The sequence below is a fragment of the Haemorhous mexicanus genome, chromosome 6 (assembly GCF_027477595.1).
Source record: "Haemorhous mexicanus isolate bHaeMex1 chromosome 6, bHaeMex1.pri, whole genome shotgun sequence".
Lineage (NCBI taxonomy): Eukaryota > Metazoa > Chordata > Aves > Passeriformes > Fringillidae > Haemorhous > Haemorhous mexicanus.
Window position 1 is genome coordinate 18,955,540 of NC_082346.1, and position 16,417 is coordinate 18,971,956.

General features: G+C 40.3%; 1 protein-coding gene across 16 annotated transcripts in view; it reads right to left on the bottom strand.

Annotated features, from left to right (window-relative positions):
• The window catches only part of BRSK2 (BR serine/threonine kinase 2), a 304,866-nt gene that overhangs the window by 60,350 nt on the left and 228,099 nt on the right, over positions 1 to 16,417 (bottom strand). For all 16 annotated transcript variants that reach the window (XM_059849087.1, XM_059849085.1, XM_059849086.1 and 13 more), the window contains exons 6-9: positions 12,659 to 12,692; positions 11,708 to 11,776; positions 8,609 to 8,755; positions 1,252 to 1,283 (exon numbers count right to left, since the gene is read on the bottom strand). In XM_059849087.1, coding sequence (XP_059705070.1) covers positions 1,252 to 1,283; positions 8,609 to 8,755; positions 11,708 to 11,776; positions 12,659 to 12,692 — 282 coding nt within the window. The remainder of the gene's footprint in view (positions 1 to 1,251; positions 1,284 to 8,608; positions 8,756 to 11,707; positions 11,777 to 12,658; positions 12,693 to 16,417) is intronic.

Below are 16,417 nucleotides of genomic sequence, written 5' to 3' on the forward strand. Positions count from 1 at the left end.
CATTTACCATGAGAGTTAAAAAAAAAAAAAAAGTATAGGAAAAAAGTGTCGGAAATCTCCAGTACTTCTTTGGTTTAAAAAGGTGCCATGTCTGGTAACTGAAGAGAGCATGGAAAAGCCATGGGCAGAGTGCAGCCACTATTTCAGGTAAACTAAGTTGTTTTTTTTTTTTTTTTCTTAGTTCCAATTTTTTTCTTAGCTATTCAACAAAATGTTGAACCCCCTCAGGTCCTACTGAAGTCATATAAGTCCAGAGGTGAATATGGCCCATAGGATAGAATTAGAGAAAACAAAACAAATAAAGAAAAAGTGGGGTTTTTTCATGGTGACAGGTTTATATATCAGTTCACATCATCCTCGAGTACTTCTCAAGAGTAATGACAGGATTATGAAGGTAGGACTTTCGTTATCATTCACCTGTGAAATGCTGACCCTGGGAAATGTATCCAAGTGTAATGTCCTTGTTTATTATGTGAAGTATTCTACTTAATTTGATAGGGATATCATAGTATAAATAAAGTTTATTTACTTAGGCTTCTTGAAATACTACTAAGGCTACACAAAGAGCAAGGTCACTTTTAAAAGCCATCAATCTTTCTTACATTCAAACCACAGACAAGTATGTACTTTTCTCACAGACCTCCTGTTTCACTGTCAGGACTGCTGTTTTTAATCAAGTCACAGAAGTACTCTCACATCAACAGGTTACAAGGTCAGAAACAGCCTCATAGCTTGCTATGAAAAAGGAGTAGGGATTATGAGACAGAGAAGCTCTTGCTCACAGGTGCTCACTTATCAATATCATCATTTTTGTTTCTACTTCAGAGAAAAGCCAAGATGCCAAGAAGGAACAAATGAAAGCTTTCTTGTCAAGAAGGTATTACAAGGGATTGTCTGTAGCACTTGGATAGCAAACTAAATATGGTTGCTAGGTGGGTATTTTTTTGCTGATCACCTGCAGGTATCTCTTTAGCACAGCAAGTTGCTGGACTGAATGTCTTATTTTCAAACAGTTGTTAGCCATTGTACAAAAACCATTCCTGAGTTGGTACATATAAATGCAATTATATGAGTAGCAAAGGGCAGAAAAATAAAAAATTAGATGTTTTTCTGTTCTCTGCCTCTTTTCTCACATATGTAAAACCTGCTTTCAAACTCCAGTCTCACTCTTCTAGTGGTCTCCTCACAGAACACTAGAATACCAGAATCAACAATGAATGTATGCAAAAAAATTTTTAAAAAGTTACTTACATATACCATATGTGTTTCTGAATATGTTCTAGCTGTAAAGGAAAAGAAAACAAGGAATTAGTGCTGTAAAATAGAAAAGGTAACTCTACAAGTCATCCTTATTCAAGGCTTATTCAAGTAAATCCAACATTTCAGAGATGGACATAAGCATACAACAGGAACTTTATGCTGCATCAAGAGCCACTCATCCTACTGGAATAAATACCCATCCCACTGGAAATGGGTAATTCCAGTAGGATGAATTAATGCATTATGTCTGGAATTAATGCATCCTGACTGATGCATTAATTCCAGACATAATGCATCGGTCAGGAACAAATTCCAGGAAAATGCTAAGTGCAAGGTTTCACAGGTAACTCTTTTGGAAATTCAAGCTTTTCCCTTCCCAAGTCCTTCCCTCTGTAATCTAACTGCTCCTTTTTGTATGTGCGCAACAGTTGATCCTTTATACTTAAATTGCATTTCTAGTTTTGTTTTGGAGGAAAAGAGAGAGGAAGAAATAAGGAAATAGGTTCAAACAGATAATTAACAAAATAATTTGTGCATCTGTGGCGTGACCTCCCTGGATACAGGACGCATTCTAGATTAGCTTCACATTTATCTTCGAAGTCTAAGGATCAAGCAGAATAAGGGTCTATGCAATTTACTAATTCTGCACCTGAACATGAGACCACAAATTTGTTTTACTTCCCTCTTTCCCGTTCCACACATGAGAATTTCACTATGCAATGAAGGACTGATTAAAGCTGTAAGTAGCCATGACCACCTATGGAAGGTAGATTCCACCAACATTACAATGATATCTTTTCCCACAAGCACAGAAGAACGCAATATGATTTTTCCAAGAGAAACCCTTAACAGCAGAGAGAACAGAAGGTTCATATGACATACTTCCAGCAGAACCTTCCATATATGTTTCATTTTAATCATCGCAGCAGAAAATAACTTTTCTTAGATGTCCAGGGATTATTTGTTACGTGGGCAATGTTTTTTTATATTCATCACTATGCAGCACCTTTGTAGGTGCAGAACAAAATGCACACTCACTGCATATGGGCTCACATTTCTGCAACTTTCAGGGGAAAGACAGGAGAGAGCTGGAAGAAAACTCTTATGAGAGGAAATCACAGACCCATTACAATGGTCAGGAAGAATGGTGACAGCTGTCCTGCTTTTATTACTTTCCACTTCCACAATAATTAGAATCAGAGAGAAAAAGAAACAAAAAGAAAAGAAAAGGATACGAACAGGCAAACAATAAAATCTCAGAGATACAAAGTGTTTGCCACAGAGAGCAAGGAATCAGAGACCTTTGTGCTGTGGAACAACAGCTCCGTGTCTGGGAAACCAGTAAGACATGAGTTTGGCTATATATGAGATAATTTTTTTAAGTGAGCCAGGGCTTTTCCTGAAAACAAAGAAACAAAGGAATGCAGCTTAGGAAAGCATGACAGGAGGCTGAAGGGAACAGTGTGGGAAACAAACAGCCTCCTTTAAACCCCAGCTTGCATCAACATTGCAACCAGGGGTGCAGCTGGCACTCACATATCTGTCTTCTAAGCAGCACTAACGTCCCCAGCACACACATCCAACAGCCCAGGCAGACTGGCACAGTTTCCAGCCACGACTTCAGCCCACCACAGTAACTCCTCTTCATCACAATCTTCCTGCCTTAGGCAGCCCTCTAACCCCTGCACTCTTAAGAGCAAGATGGAGTATTCCTGACACAGCTCCATCTCCTGTTGAGATGGAGATATGATTTGGGAGTTCCCCCAGCAGCCTGGAGACACAGCCCTCTTCCTTCTGGTTCCATGCAAGCTGAGGTTCAACCACAGAACAAAAGGAGAGCCTATTTTGTACAGCTTCTGTGGGGCAGGATTTTAGAATTGTTCTTTAACAGATGTATAGTTCTGTGAGGATCTGCTAAGGGGTGGACTGTGCCTCCTGGGCTGGTAAAACCATATCTACTGATTACTTCCCATACACCACATGGAGGGTTAGAGAGATTAATGATTTCAGACAAGATGCAGATGATACAGCTACGCAATGTCCAAATCTCTTTCATGCTTGCTTCTCCTGCTGAATTTTTGTCTCCATGGGACACTGTGCTCTTGTGTGCCTGTGATATGCAGAAATGCCATGGCAAAGCAGACAACAGCACTTCAATTTCTGAGCTAGAGAGGGGAAAGGAAAGAGAGTCACCAGTCCATGTCTTAGTCACAGAGCCTCTGGGCTCCTTCAGAGAAGATGTCAAATGACTCCTGTCCACCTCTGCTGATCAACCTCCTTCAAACTAACAAACACACAGCATTTTTCTGAAAGAGATGCCCCATTGCACCTTGATACACATTTGAAGGTGTGTGACAGCTCTCATGGCTGCTGTTTATCTACACATCTGCCATTCAATCCACATCAAAACCTTTGCTGTGAAATATGCTGGGACATCCCAGATATGAAAAGTATTCTACAAAGCCATTACCTATGCTGATTCAAACATAATTGCATTGAAATGTTATTAGAAGTGTGCGTGCTGCTGCCAACATCCTCACCACTGTTTTAAAGGTAATTAATTAATGCTTTGTTGCTTTTTGTCTGCATTAAAGTGACAGGAGGATTATGGGAGGGCGATTGGTTTTGACAAGGAGAAGTCTGTACGCTTTCTACTGTGGAGTGCAGGGGAGGGCAATACACAGTGGGAGCTAATCTCACTCCTGCCTTCATTTAAACACAATGTTTAAATGCATTTAAGTGACGAAGGCATTTAACAATCCTTCCCAGAGGGTTTTTCTTGCTGTTTTCACATGAGTTTGCCAAGTTTAATACCATATAATGGAAGTTGCAAAAATGCTGCTTCCTAATGTCTCCTAGTCACTGCAGGCAACTGTCTCATGACATCATCTCTGAAATAACAAAACATGCTCAGATCCACTGCACATGCACAGTCAGAGAGATTTCTGCAGGCTAAGATGTTGTTATGGAAGGAGAGGGAGAATTCCTTTATCAAGATTTTATGTAAAAATACTTCCAAATACTCAACTTGTACACTGAAGAAGCACTAAGGAGCCTCTCTCACAGATGAGAGAGCCACTGTGATACAGAGCTGCACAAGCTCCTCAGAAAAAGAGGTCTCCTCCCACAAAGAGCTTACGTCTGAATTCCAAGGCAGGGAACAACAGATGGAGACAGACAGGCAGATGGAAAACAAGACAGCACTGTCTACATCCTCGGCACTGATCTCAGCAGAGCAGTTGCCAAGCTAAAAAGTTCTGCCCTGAAGAAAAACTTTCTCAAAGTCTGTGTATATAGATGAGGGCTTCTGATCTTGAACTCATGTCAAATTTCAGACTTCCCTGTCCAGAAGGGGATCAGCCTCAAACACATCTGTGCACCCACACCTCAAATGAATCTTCTTCACCTAGAAGATCCTGTAGTCTGAGCTTTAAACCTACTGTGTAATGTCAAGACACAAAATCCCCGTGGCTTTTCTTGGCCACAGGGTTCAGGCTGGCAGTGCAAACAGCACTGGTAAAACCATTATCCATTTCAGCAGTAGCAGCTGTACTAAAGCAGCCTCCAGGGACCTTGACAAGGGCAAGTATCACTGTCCTACCTGCACAGGGCATGAACAGGCCCTCAGCAGCCTAAACACATCATCTGGACAATTACCTCCATTCTACAGGTTGTACAGTGAGAAAATTTAAATTATGGAATAGGCACCTTACCATAAGACCTTCTACAGAAATGGATTAGGTGAGTTTTCCCTTCTTAATTTCTTAATATTCTTTAGATTCTGCATAGCATCATTAGGATCAGATCCAAGAAAAAAACAAAATCAGAAGGCAGAGAGGAGATTCTGAAAGTACGTGCAATTCAAGGAATTTTTAGGTAATATAGAGGGATAGGTATTTCCACCTGTGTGTACACCCAACATAGAAAACAAGTCATTCTACTCTAATATAAGATGTCAATGCTAGAACAGTAACAGCTTTATTGGAATAGCTTATTCTGCAATATCTGCTCTGATCCACCTTGCTCTAGAAACAAATTTTCAATAGTGCTAATCCATCTTTAAAAGAAAACTGCCTCTGCCCTTTGTCTTTCTGGAGAAGAAAATATTGGCTGAGAGTGCAACTGGTTTCTACTACAGGAGCTGTAATTCTCTGCTGTAGCAACACTGAATCATTTGAAGAGCACATAACTAAAAGAAACCTCATCCTGCAGTACTTTAGGCAACCAGAGCACACCTGCCATAAGCCTTCTCAAACTTTATTACTACTTCACTTTTTCCTCCTGACACTATCCCTACTAGAAGGTTGTCCCAGAACTCCACAGATATGACTAAAATTCTTCTTGCTTCTAGCCCACTTTCCTTTAAGGCCATTTGACATATCTTTGGTTTTGTGCCAGTATCTTCCTTTAGCTTAAGTAATCCTTCTCTCCCTAGTAATTACCTCTAATGAATATGCAGATGACCAGTGAAACCTTTCTTAGACATTATCTGTGTACATTAACTGGAGCTCTTTTAGGCCATACTATTCAGACAGGCTCTTTCAAATGCTGATCATCATAGTACTCATTCTTTGTTTGACTTGCCTTTCATAAATATGGGTGGTCAGAAACACCATCACCAGGAGCTAGGATCAACTTTTAATGAAAAATTTATGTTTAATGAAAGAAAAACACAAATTCTTTAATTTTACAGCATGTTTAGTAAAACAGGACCAGTAAATGAGAGTGGTCAAGGATGTCCCATTAGCCATATTTGAGGCTACTTAACACATGGTGAGTGTGAACAATATTCCACTAAGAAATAATAAAGTCTTATTCCCACAAATGAATCATATACAAAAAAAGGTAATGCCTGCTTCTTAAGGCTGGAAAGGGCCAGCAACAATAATTCTGAGTATCCTCCCCTCCATTAATCTTCTCAAGCTCCAACACTGAAGCAAATGATGACAGTTAAATGTGAATGCTGGTTTTGTTTTTGTTGATCATTTTAACAGATGGACTGGGGAAGGTGTGGGTGTGCTGTGAAATGGCAATTACTGCAGGGAGGGAAATGCAGTTGGACGAAAAGAAAAAGAGATACAAATCAAAAAAAGAGGAACAAAGCAGAGAGGGGAAGTGAAAAATGAAAGAAAAAAATTCTAGTCATCCTACATTTCACTATATTTTTCTGCTGAATTCACTAGTGAGGTATTGAGCAAATGATCAGTAATGGTAACAGCTACATCTGTACTTACTGTACCCAAGCCACAATTTTGCTCACATCTTTGCATAAATATCAAATTGATTCAAGTGAGATATTTTCTAGGAATAGAGGCTTCCAAATAAACCCATGTTTATACCCTTTTTCATACGACACAGCTAAAATAGAATTCAGCTCTCTCCTCAGAATGAACTCTATATTCCCAGCTCCTGGGCAGTAAACAAAGAGCTCCCTTCCGCCTGGCAGTCAAAGCAAGCAGCTCACTAACAGCACAGGAGTGTGACAGCAGCAGGGACAGCAAACCCAGAGACCCTCAAATAATGAAAAAAAGACTGCAGCTAATAACAAAGAGCCAACCTGTCTTCCTCCCAGCTCTCAGCTCTTTAATATGTATTATTTCAAATTCTTATTCATAATTCAATGGTTAGTGTGTGCCAATAACTACCCGATCTGGGGTTTTTTCCCTCCCTAAGGAAGCAAGAGGTTAATTTTGATCAAGAAAGGGAGGGGGATGAGTGTCACTCTGAAACCTTGAATTACCCTCAACTGCTTTCTCTCCTATGCATGTACATTCCCAGCTGTATTGGGCAACTAAAATTGTTTAGGGTCTGTCTCTGGCCTGTGGAAAAATTCAGAACAATCTGAAGAAGGATCTAGCACTTGATGATCTTAGACCATTGGCACTTTTTTGAGAAAAAACCCCAACTAAACAAGAGAGAAACTGATATGATTACATCATGGAAAGGAAGCTAAGCTTGAGAGGGACTTTGTGATTTTCTTGGCTGTGAAGAGCAGCTGTCTCATCTCTTGGGATATTGCTCTAACCTCTGCAGTGTTCTTTCCGTGAATATACTTGTGAAAATGTTATTCCCTTCTTTAAAAATCTGTTTTAAAAAGTCTTTTAAGGTGCCTAATTTATTTTTTTTCAATCAGTGCTATTTATGTACTGCAAAATGTGATGACTACTAGGTTTGCAAAATACTAGAAATAACATTAACTTTTCCCCTATGCCACCAAATAGAGCAATGACCTGGACTGGTAATGAATGAAAGAAAAACCCAGATGTCAGGTAATATTGAAGGGAATGTGAAGGGACTTTCAGTTAACTTCTTAGCAGAGAGGTGTCTGCATCCCAAAAGCACCGTCACAGCTGGCACAGACTGATGCTGTTGTTACCAATCTCAGCAGAGAGGCCAACCAGTGATCTGAGAATTTATTTATAAATATTTTAGCAGACTGAAGAACCAGGAGGAGTTTTAAATTTACATTTCTTTATACATACTCCCACTCAGAATCTGTGAGCTTAGTAAATCTGTATAAAATCATCACCAAGGCCTGACAATAGGATTTACAGGGGCAATGTACCCATAAAGGCACACGCCCCCACTGACAAGCAGGCAATCTTATTTTCCAAAATTATTTTAATTGCCAATGTTTTTTAATTCCCTAAAACATTAACACAACATTAGTAAAGGATACAATCACTACACAGTCCTCACTCTTGCAGGGTCTCTGTTGTAGTGATGGGATGTATCCTAGATGCAGACTCAGCGCTGAATGCCAGGAGCTCACTGTGGGACTAACAGTGCTCAAGACCACAGGGCACAGGATGAAAGAGCAGACTGGCAGACACTCTGAAGGCTGCTAGAGGATAATGCAGAGCAAATGCAAGATAGAATATAATGCAGCTTATGTGGCCTGAAGTGAGAAGCCAACACTTCTGTCAGTAATGTAAGAAAATCACGCTCTGTTTAATGGCAAAGCTTCAAATACCAGTCCTAACACCTGAGACCTTCAAACACCTACATCACACCCCCAGCAAACTGCTGTATCAGACAGCTCAGGTGGGCTCCAAAATGTGTGAATGGGCCAGCAGCTCTGTGATGAGCTATGAGGGATTTCTCCTAAATGCTCAGTGTTACATATGAAAGGGAATCATGAGGCTACAGAAAAAACACAAAAGCAATTTGTCCCCATGACTCAAAAGAGACGGTAATTAACTTCTTCCCAAAGACCCCACCAACTCCACTCCTTCTTTGCTCAGGAGGAAACACATAGGAATGCCACCAAATCACCAAGTTACCTTAGCTGCTCAACCATTCCTGCAACAAGGCGAGAAATGAAGCCTTGCTCGTGAAGCCTCCTTACCGTGAGACGTTTCGAGGCATCCACTTCAATCATCCCCCGCAAAAGGTTCTGACAGTCGGGGGGGATAAAATGGGGCATGTGGAACACTCCACGCTTCACCTTCTCCAGCAGTTGCCGCAAGTTGTCGTCATCGAAGGGCAGGGCACCCTGCAGGGATGGGACAGAGCAGTCAATGGGAGAGAACTGGAGACGGCCAAAGGAGAAAAGCCAGGATAAACACGGTGAGAGAATGGGAAAGAGAAAGTCAGCTCATAATATATTATTATGAGTGAAAAAACTTTTTATCCATTGAAAAGACACAATTTCTTAGCGCTGCTGTATTTCTTCTAACATAGAAGACAAAACTGAGGACACTGTTTTTTTTTATTAGACCTTTAATTAGAAAATGACTACCAGTATAAAGTAAAATGCAAAATATGAAATTGCCTTCCCAGGCAAATTTACCAAAGATGCGTGGATTCACTTAAATTCAGCTCGAGCTTTTGATCTGCTGGTATTCCTCCTGGGCATACTTTCACAGCAGCAATGTTTACTGTCTCCTTATTTTTAATCTTCCTGAGACACATTTATTGCAGACATTGAAAAGGAGGTGAACAGCTTTTCAGAGACTTTCAGTAAAGAACATGCTCTTTCTGACGGAGCATTAAAATGACACAGCTGAAAGAAACCCCAACCAACATTAGCCTTTGGAAGCAGCAGACATTCCACCTGTTTAATATACTCCATCCAGTTCCCATGCTGTGGTCAGGTCATCAGTTCCTATTGCTTCCCTACTGTAGCTCACTTACATGAATGGCTTGAAGTTTTTTTAGCTGAAACTACATTTTGAATAGATCATCAGCTTGCCACAAAAAGCAGTAAAAGACCTATCCTTGCTGCTAGGACAAAAAGGAAAAAGAGAAGTTGAAATCTTTAGGGTAACTCTACTGACTGAAGCTGATACCCTTTTATAGCAAGTCTGCACCTTCCTAGATATTCTCACTTCCTTCTTTCACTGCCTAATTCTAGTAGGTGCCGAGCTTCCTTGATTTCCAGGATGGTTTGTGGGAAGCTGCAAGCTGTCAGCTGCTGTGATAATGAAGTTTTAAGTTGTCAGCTCTGGCACTGCTCTTACTACAGTGAGTAGTGCATCTGTATAAGCAACCCTGTGTCTATGGTTTAGGGAGAACAACAGCTCCATTTACAGCAGCCTCAGGAAGCCACCTGATGGCAGCCACGACTGGGCACTGCTTACTGGTGTTTGTTCATTAAAGTGGCCTTGAAGGCAGAGCCTCTCCCTGCCTTCTGTAACCAACCTCTGGAGTTACCTGCATTTTTCCTACTCATTCCAGACTTAAAGGAAAATCAATTCTGATAGTTCAGTACTTTGGCTAATGCAATTTAAGGCCTGATGAAGTCAGAAAGGACTCTGTGTGGCATTTCCTGAAGGTAACAACTACACCTCTTTTATTACTACCATATGCTATCATATCTTGATAATTTTTGCAGAGTTTGTCCTGACATAATTAACTGGCAAGCTCTGCACTTTCCATCACTAATAGACTTATTTCAATAATTTTTTGTGTGTATGTAGGAACAGATGAAGATGCAGCAACAGACACCCAAGATTGACAGAGAATCCCCCTGAAAATGAAAAGCCTGCTCAACAAATCCTAACCATCTTGACACATTCTCTCTTCTGTTCTTCCAAATTCAAGAAGTTATATGAAGAGCTCATTATACACTTCTGTTTTATCAGCTATGAAAGTAACTGCTCAGTAAGAGATGATCAGGTGCTACCTAGTGTGACAGTTAAAATTCTTCCAATGCAACATCAAGATAAAAAAATTAAAATTTCAGTGAATTGTAATGACTAAAAAGAAAAAAGAAGTAAGATTGGTTAAGGGGAATTAAAGCATCATAACTGAGATTACTTCAAGGTATTCTGATTTGAGCCGTTAAAAAAGAATCAGCATATCCTTTGATACAAAAAACCTCTAAAATTTAAAAGTATTTAAACAAAAATAATATCCAGAATTTACCTTATTTTACACTGTACAAGTGCTTTTTCCAAAATAAAACATTTAAGTGAAGCAATTAGGTTTACTGATAAATGTACAAATATATCAAAATTTTACTTCAGGCTTGCTATTTTTATAGATTATAAAGATTATATAGATTATATAGATGATCAGATGAACTATTACAGATATAAAGCACTTAACATGCACATAAAACCTATAGAGTTTTATGTTAATGTTGAGTATTTTGGAGTATTCATATAGAGTACTTTACCTGCATGTGGTATATGCTTGTATTAACATAAACTATATTTTCCTACATTATACAATGGAAATTGATAACAAATGCCAAGCCTGTCTGCCTTCAGCTGGACACCCGTTTGTTGGATGTTTAGGAGTGTTATAATAGAACTTCATTTCAGAATAAATTCCACAGAGAATTGAAACTCTGATCAAAAGAAGGATAAGTTAGACGATGGCACATTTTGAACACTTAAAGTATTACCGAGCCAGATGGAAACTAATTTAAACTTTGTACTACTGGCTCAGTTTTATATTCCCATGTGTACCAAATTAAAATGTAGCTTAGTGCTCGCATGAAACAAAGATGAGGTTCTCAAGTCCTTCCTTGAAAAAATACTGCAGTTAATGTATGCATATACCTGCTTAAGCACATATATACATACAGCAGAAAAGAGTGAATACATCCCAAACCCAGCCATATCTTGATCCCGTGAAGGACGACTTGTTTGACGCTCTCTGAATCCTAGAGTTGAAACCCTACACATCCTTACCCATCAAGAAATGTGGTGCAACATCACAAAACAACAAAGAGCATTTACAGAGACAAGTTTTTGATGGCTGTCTATGCTCTCCTTTGCAGGGCAACAGTGTTTCAAAGAAGCAGTGAAATATTCCTCACGCTTTTCCTTTGGGGCTGATGTAGAAATAAGAGGAAAGGATGCCACTGAGAGATACAAAAATAGAGGACTAAAAAAAAACCATCCGTACATGATGTCAATAGAATTGCCATTAAATACAGCAGCACTTTCAGATTCTTCTTTTCTTTTTAAAGGCTACAGCAAGGAAGATGACTCACCACTAGCAATGCAAACAAAATGACTCCGCAGCTCCAGACGTCTGCTTTCCTTCCATCATATTTTTCTCCCTGCGCAGCAATGACACAGTGGTTCAAAAGACCAATCACTAGTAAATGAACTAATTATCCTTGAGGAATGAAAGAGGGGGAATGGGAAGCCCCATATTTAGTTCAGCTACCTGCTTCCCAAGTTGGCCTTCCCAACTAGGAGGAAGCCACTACACAGCTGGCTAATTGAATTTTTGTGAACATCAGCTTGCAGTCTTATCTGAGAACTGTGAGGAAAGGCTCAGAAGTGGGAGCAGGGCAGGAATGGTTGACAACTCACAAATTATCAGATCTGGTAATTAAACAGAGTAACAGGTGCATTAAGGACATCAAGAAGGTGTGTTTCTCTGCCCTGGTTCTTCAGGGAGCTTGTCACCAGCCACGATATTTGCAAACTCCCAGTGTTGTCTGGACAGTCTCTCCTGTGTGCTTCCTGTTTGACTTTACAGTAGAGACATGCTTTGGAAGTGCAACCTTGGGCACTGAAATCTTGGATACTTATTTTCAGAGGACAAAGGGAAAGCAGGGGGGAAGAATATTGTTTAGTGGAAACCAACATCACTGACAGTCAACTTCAGCTCTTCTACTCAGATGACAGCTACATCAGAGATAGGAAAGCTGAGGGGACTATGTCCTTTGGGTCAAAGGATCAAATTAAGCCAGGCTCCTGTACTTTGGTCTGATCACACAGTGCAAAGGCACTGTGAGAATAACATACAATTATCTCCCAATGTGGCTTGATTCAGGGCTGAGCCAAACAAACAAAACTCTATTTAGGTTTCTTATGTCCTTTTCTTTCTCTCTGCCTTGGGCAAATTCCTTGTACAAAGGTTCTATCTGTGTACTTGCAATGAGGGACACTTCAAAATAGGTATTTATGTAAACTAATATTAACCAACTTACCCGGATGACTTCAGGACAAGCATAATGTGGTGATCTGAAAGACAAAATACAGTCAAATGAGCATGTAATAGCCTGGTATTTATGGTTATGTGCATTTCCATTTTGTTTAGCAGAATGATGACAGATTTGCTTATACAGAATACAAGAGTGCAAACCAGCACATTTTTCCTTACCTCAACAAGAACATATTTCTAACAAGCTCAGAAAATGGTCAAGAACTAGCATAATTTAAAACTCTATGGCCCTGCTATGAATTTCTTCAAAGCAAGGAAAGAAGGGAAGATGAGGCGTATTCTGTGAGTAAAAAATTCCAGCTCTCTAACCCCACCCTTTATCTTGGCCTTGTATTGAACTAAAAGGAGGGCCCACACTGCAATGCCTTTTACAGAAAAAAAGACAGATGCATCCCTAAATCACGTCTGGTATCTCTTCTGCTAAGATGACTCCCATTTACACCAGTGGTCACAAAAGCTGCCAATACAAGATTGCAACATGCCTTTTTTTTTTCTTTAAAAAAACAAAAAAGGATGGACAGTAGCATTATTGCCTGGTGAGTTAATATATTCTTTTCACATCCTTCTACCCATATATCTCTTGTTTGATTCCTGGCTGAGAAGGGTTAATTACTTCAACTTGCCAGGTAATAATTTTAATTCCTAAAGATTATAGCCATGGCTATTTATTTTATAGCCTTCATTAAAGTAACTTGACAAGTAAAAGGGATGCAAACTGTCTGAAACCCATGTGCAAATTATGCTATTGTTTATACTGACACCTCCCAGCAGTCCCTGAGCCTGTCTTCATTTGTGCATGTGTTTCTTGTGACAAATGCAATCATGGCTGGGCAATACCTGTCTCACAAAGTAATGAGCAAACCAGAAGCACAGAGAGTTAGCTTTGTGCTAGGATGCTATATTAATGCCCAGTGAGACAGCCCATTAATTGAATTACCATACACACAACACTTATCTTGTGGCAAAATATCATCCCATGGGCATGGAATGCCCTGATTTGGTATCACAGCTTTTGGCAGAGCATGACAATAAACTTAGGGTGCATTGGGAGTGCAGCTACCTTGACAGCAAAGCTTCCATGAGGAGAGAGAAATGCAGTTGATCCCTCACAAATTTCAGGAAAAGTGGAATTCAGCAGCTTTATCCAATATTTAATACAACACCAATCCTGGGCCCATTTAAGAGATGGGCTACTCACAGGTATTCTAACCAGGCTGTCTGCTCAGTAGTGCCTTACTTTAGACTACATTTTAAAAACCTTGGTTCAGCAGTCAAAACAGCTAATGAAAGCCAGAGCCTCCCTCAGAAAGCTGGCTAGAGCTGCTCACTGGAAGACCAGAAGGAACAGTCTTGTATCTAGTGGGTAGGACAGACTACCCAGGCTCTCTGTGTAGCTCTGTCACTGACAGCCATGGAAACATGCACAAGGTTACTTAACATTTTAAAAAGCTGCAGCTGTTTGAAAAAGGTGACCAGAACTTCACCATGAGTCTATTCTTCTGACTAAAGCAAGAGCAATGCCACTGCAGCTTTCACATTACAAGAGAGAAAGTGAGGCCAGAGTGAGAAACTGAATTGCTTAATGTTATGTACAAGTTCCCAGATTTCAAAAATATATTGTTTCCAGTGAATTTGCCTCTTCACAGCAAACCAAGACCTGCACTACACCTATTCTTTCCAAAACCCCAAAGCCTAAACCACAAGAAGTCACAATACTGGACTAAGACAAGATTTTGCAAGCATTTAGAACACAAATGATTCTAGGGAGAATGCTTGACTAGTGATGTCGTCTTTTTCTCGTATCTAACAGTGCTGCAGAGTGTACAGGCCATCCCTAAGGCACACACAAAGCACCAGTAAGGAGCAGCACCATAACTGGGACTGCAGCCCAGGCCTGACAAGTACAACTCTCACTAGTGCTGGACTGCTTACACAGAACATTGAAGGAGGGCAGTGTGGGAACTGTAGGGAACATAGTAATGCAACTGGAATTTGGAAAAAAACTGCATGGTAGCAAAAAGAGTACAGGACTTGCACAGATCAAGGATATTTGCCCAGCTTAGTCACCTCAGAAGAGAAAGGCCAGTTCTAACAAGTTCTGTACATCACACTAGGTTTGGAAAATATATGGGGGCTAAAAGGAGTGCAGACACATTCCAGGTAACTGCCAAGCTCCCACTACTTAGCATGTTTGAATTTCTTACTCTCGCATGTATTTTAGGTTCTGCGAGGTACAGCTGCTTCTCTGTGTGAGTCATGCACACACAGAGTACATTAAATGGCTGCTACAGGTGATGCCTGTGGCTGACCTAGCCAGACTTCTCAAATCCTGCATGGCATCCTGTACAGTTCAGCAATATCCTTCAACAAAATCCTTTTTGGATGGTAATGGCACTGAAGTGCCCTGGAAGAGTTAGTATCTCAATTTGCAGAGTGTTCCTGAATTTTTATTTGTATATTATGACTCCAACAAGGATTTCAGAACTCTTAATTGTGGGTCCTGAGCAGTGCAACCACCCTGAAAGTTTCCTGTGCTAACATCCTTGAAAAGAAGAATGTAAGTGTTGTGAAGAACGCAAGATAGGTACATAGGTATTTATGTGTCCCACTAGCAAATGCCCTTGAAGCGTTTTTCTTCCTGAGGTCTACTGAACTGCAGAGGAATGTGCCATAGATCTTAAAAGGCACCACTGAAATTCTGCAGAAGTCTAAGAGTCTGGGTGGAGAAAATGTTATAATAAATCCTTTAAATAAGTTGGACTGATTCGATCATTCAACAGCTGCATTGCAACTGCCCAGAGAGCACAGGTTTCTGGCACTGCCATTCTGTATTCTTGCCAGCACACACTAGCTAGATATCTGCAGCATTATCTTGGCTAACAGCTTTAAAAGGGATCCTCCAGTCAGCCAGAATCCATAAAAACCTCATTTCCATGCTACCAATCACACAGCACCTTCAACTGCTGTTAAGACAAAACTCAAATTTAATCAAAAATCTATTTATCTTTCTACAGAGTCATGAATATTTCTTTGGCTCTTATCACTAATTATTCAATATAGATGTGTCAAGAGCAACATTCCCTGTCTCTTCCCTTAGGCCACCTCCTCATCATTCTGCTACATCTCTGTGCAGCAAAAGCCCCAGTCTGCCCTTGATAACAAATAAATATATCGCTCAGCAAGATCAAGAAACAGTTGCTGCCTTCGGGTACCGCTGCAAAAAAGCAGCAATGTTGGCAGTGTTTATTTCCAGGGTGATGGGGATTTTCCAAGGCTATTCTGCCCGGGGCAGGAAGGGCTCTCTGAATGGTTATTCACAGCTGTGACTCTAGGACACAATAATCTTAAGGATCTTGGAGGACCTTAGAGCATTTACATGGGATTTAAACCAGAGGAAATTTAAAAAAGAGAGCAATGGTGAAACCCAGGACAGCTCTGGATAGTTAAGTCAGGCATGCAGAAAGAAATGTATATATCCTTGATGTATCTTTTCTGAATTTCATCTGAGGACCTAGAAAAGTAGTTCTTGATCTGTGCACATCAAGATACTGTGCAGCTGCAGTAGATCTGAGACAACCAGGGCCATATATTCAGTGCAGATGTGATGTGCCCATGAGTTAGTTTTTTTACATGGGTTAGAGAGACCTGCACTGCACACACACAAATCCATTGGGCACTTATGGTTTATCTGGGAACACACAATAACTGTTTTGCCAGAGAAGTGGTTGGTTGATCAAGAAGGACA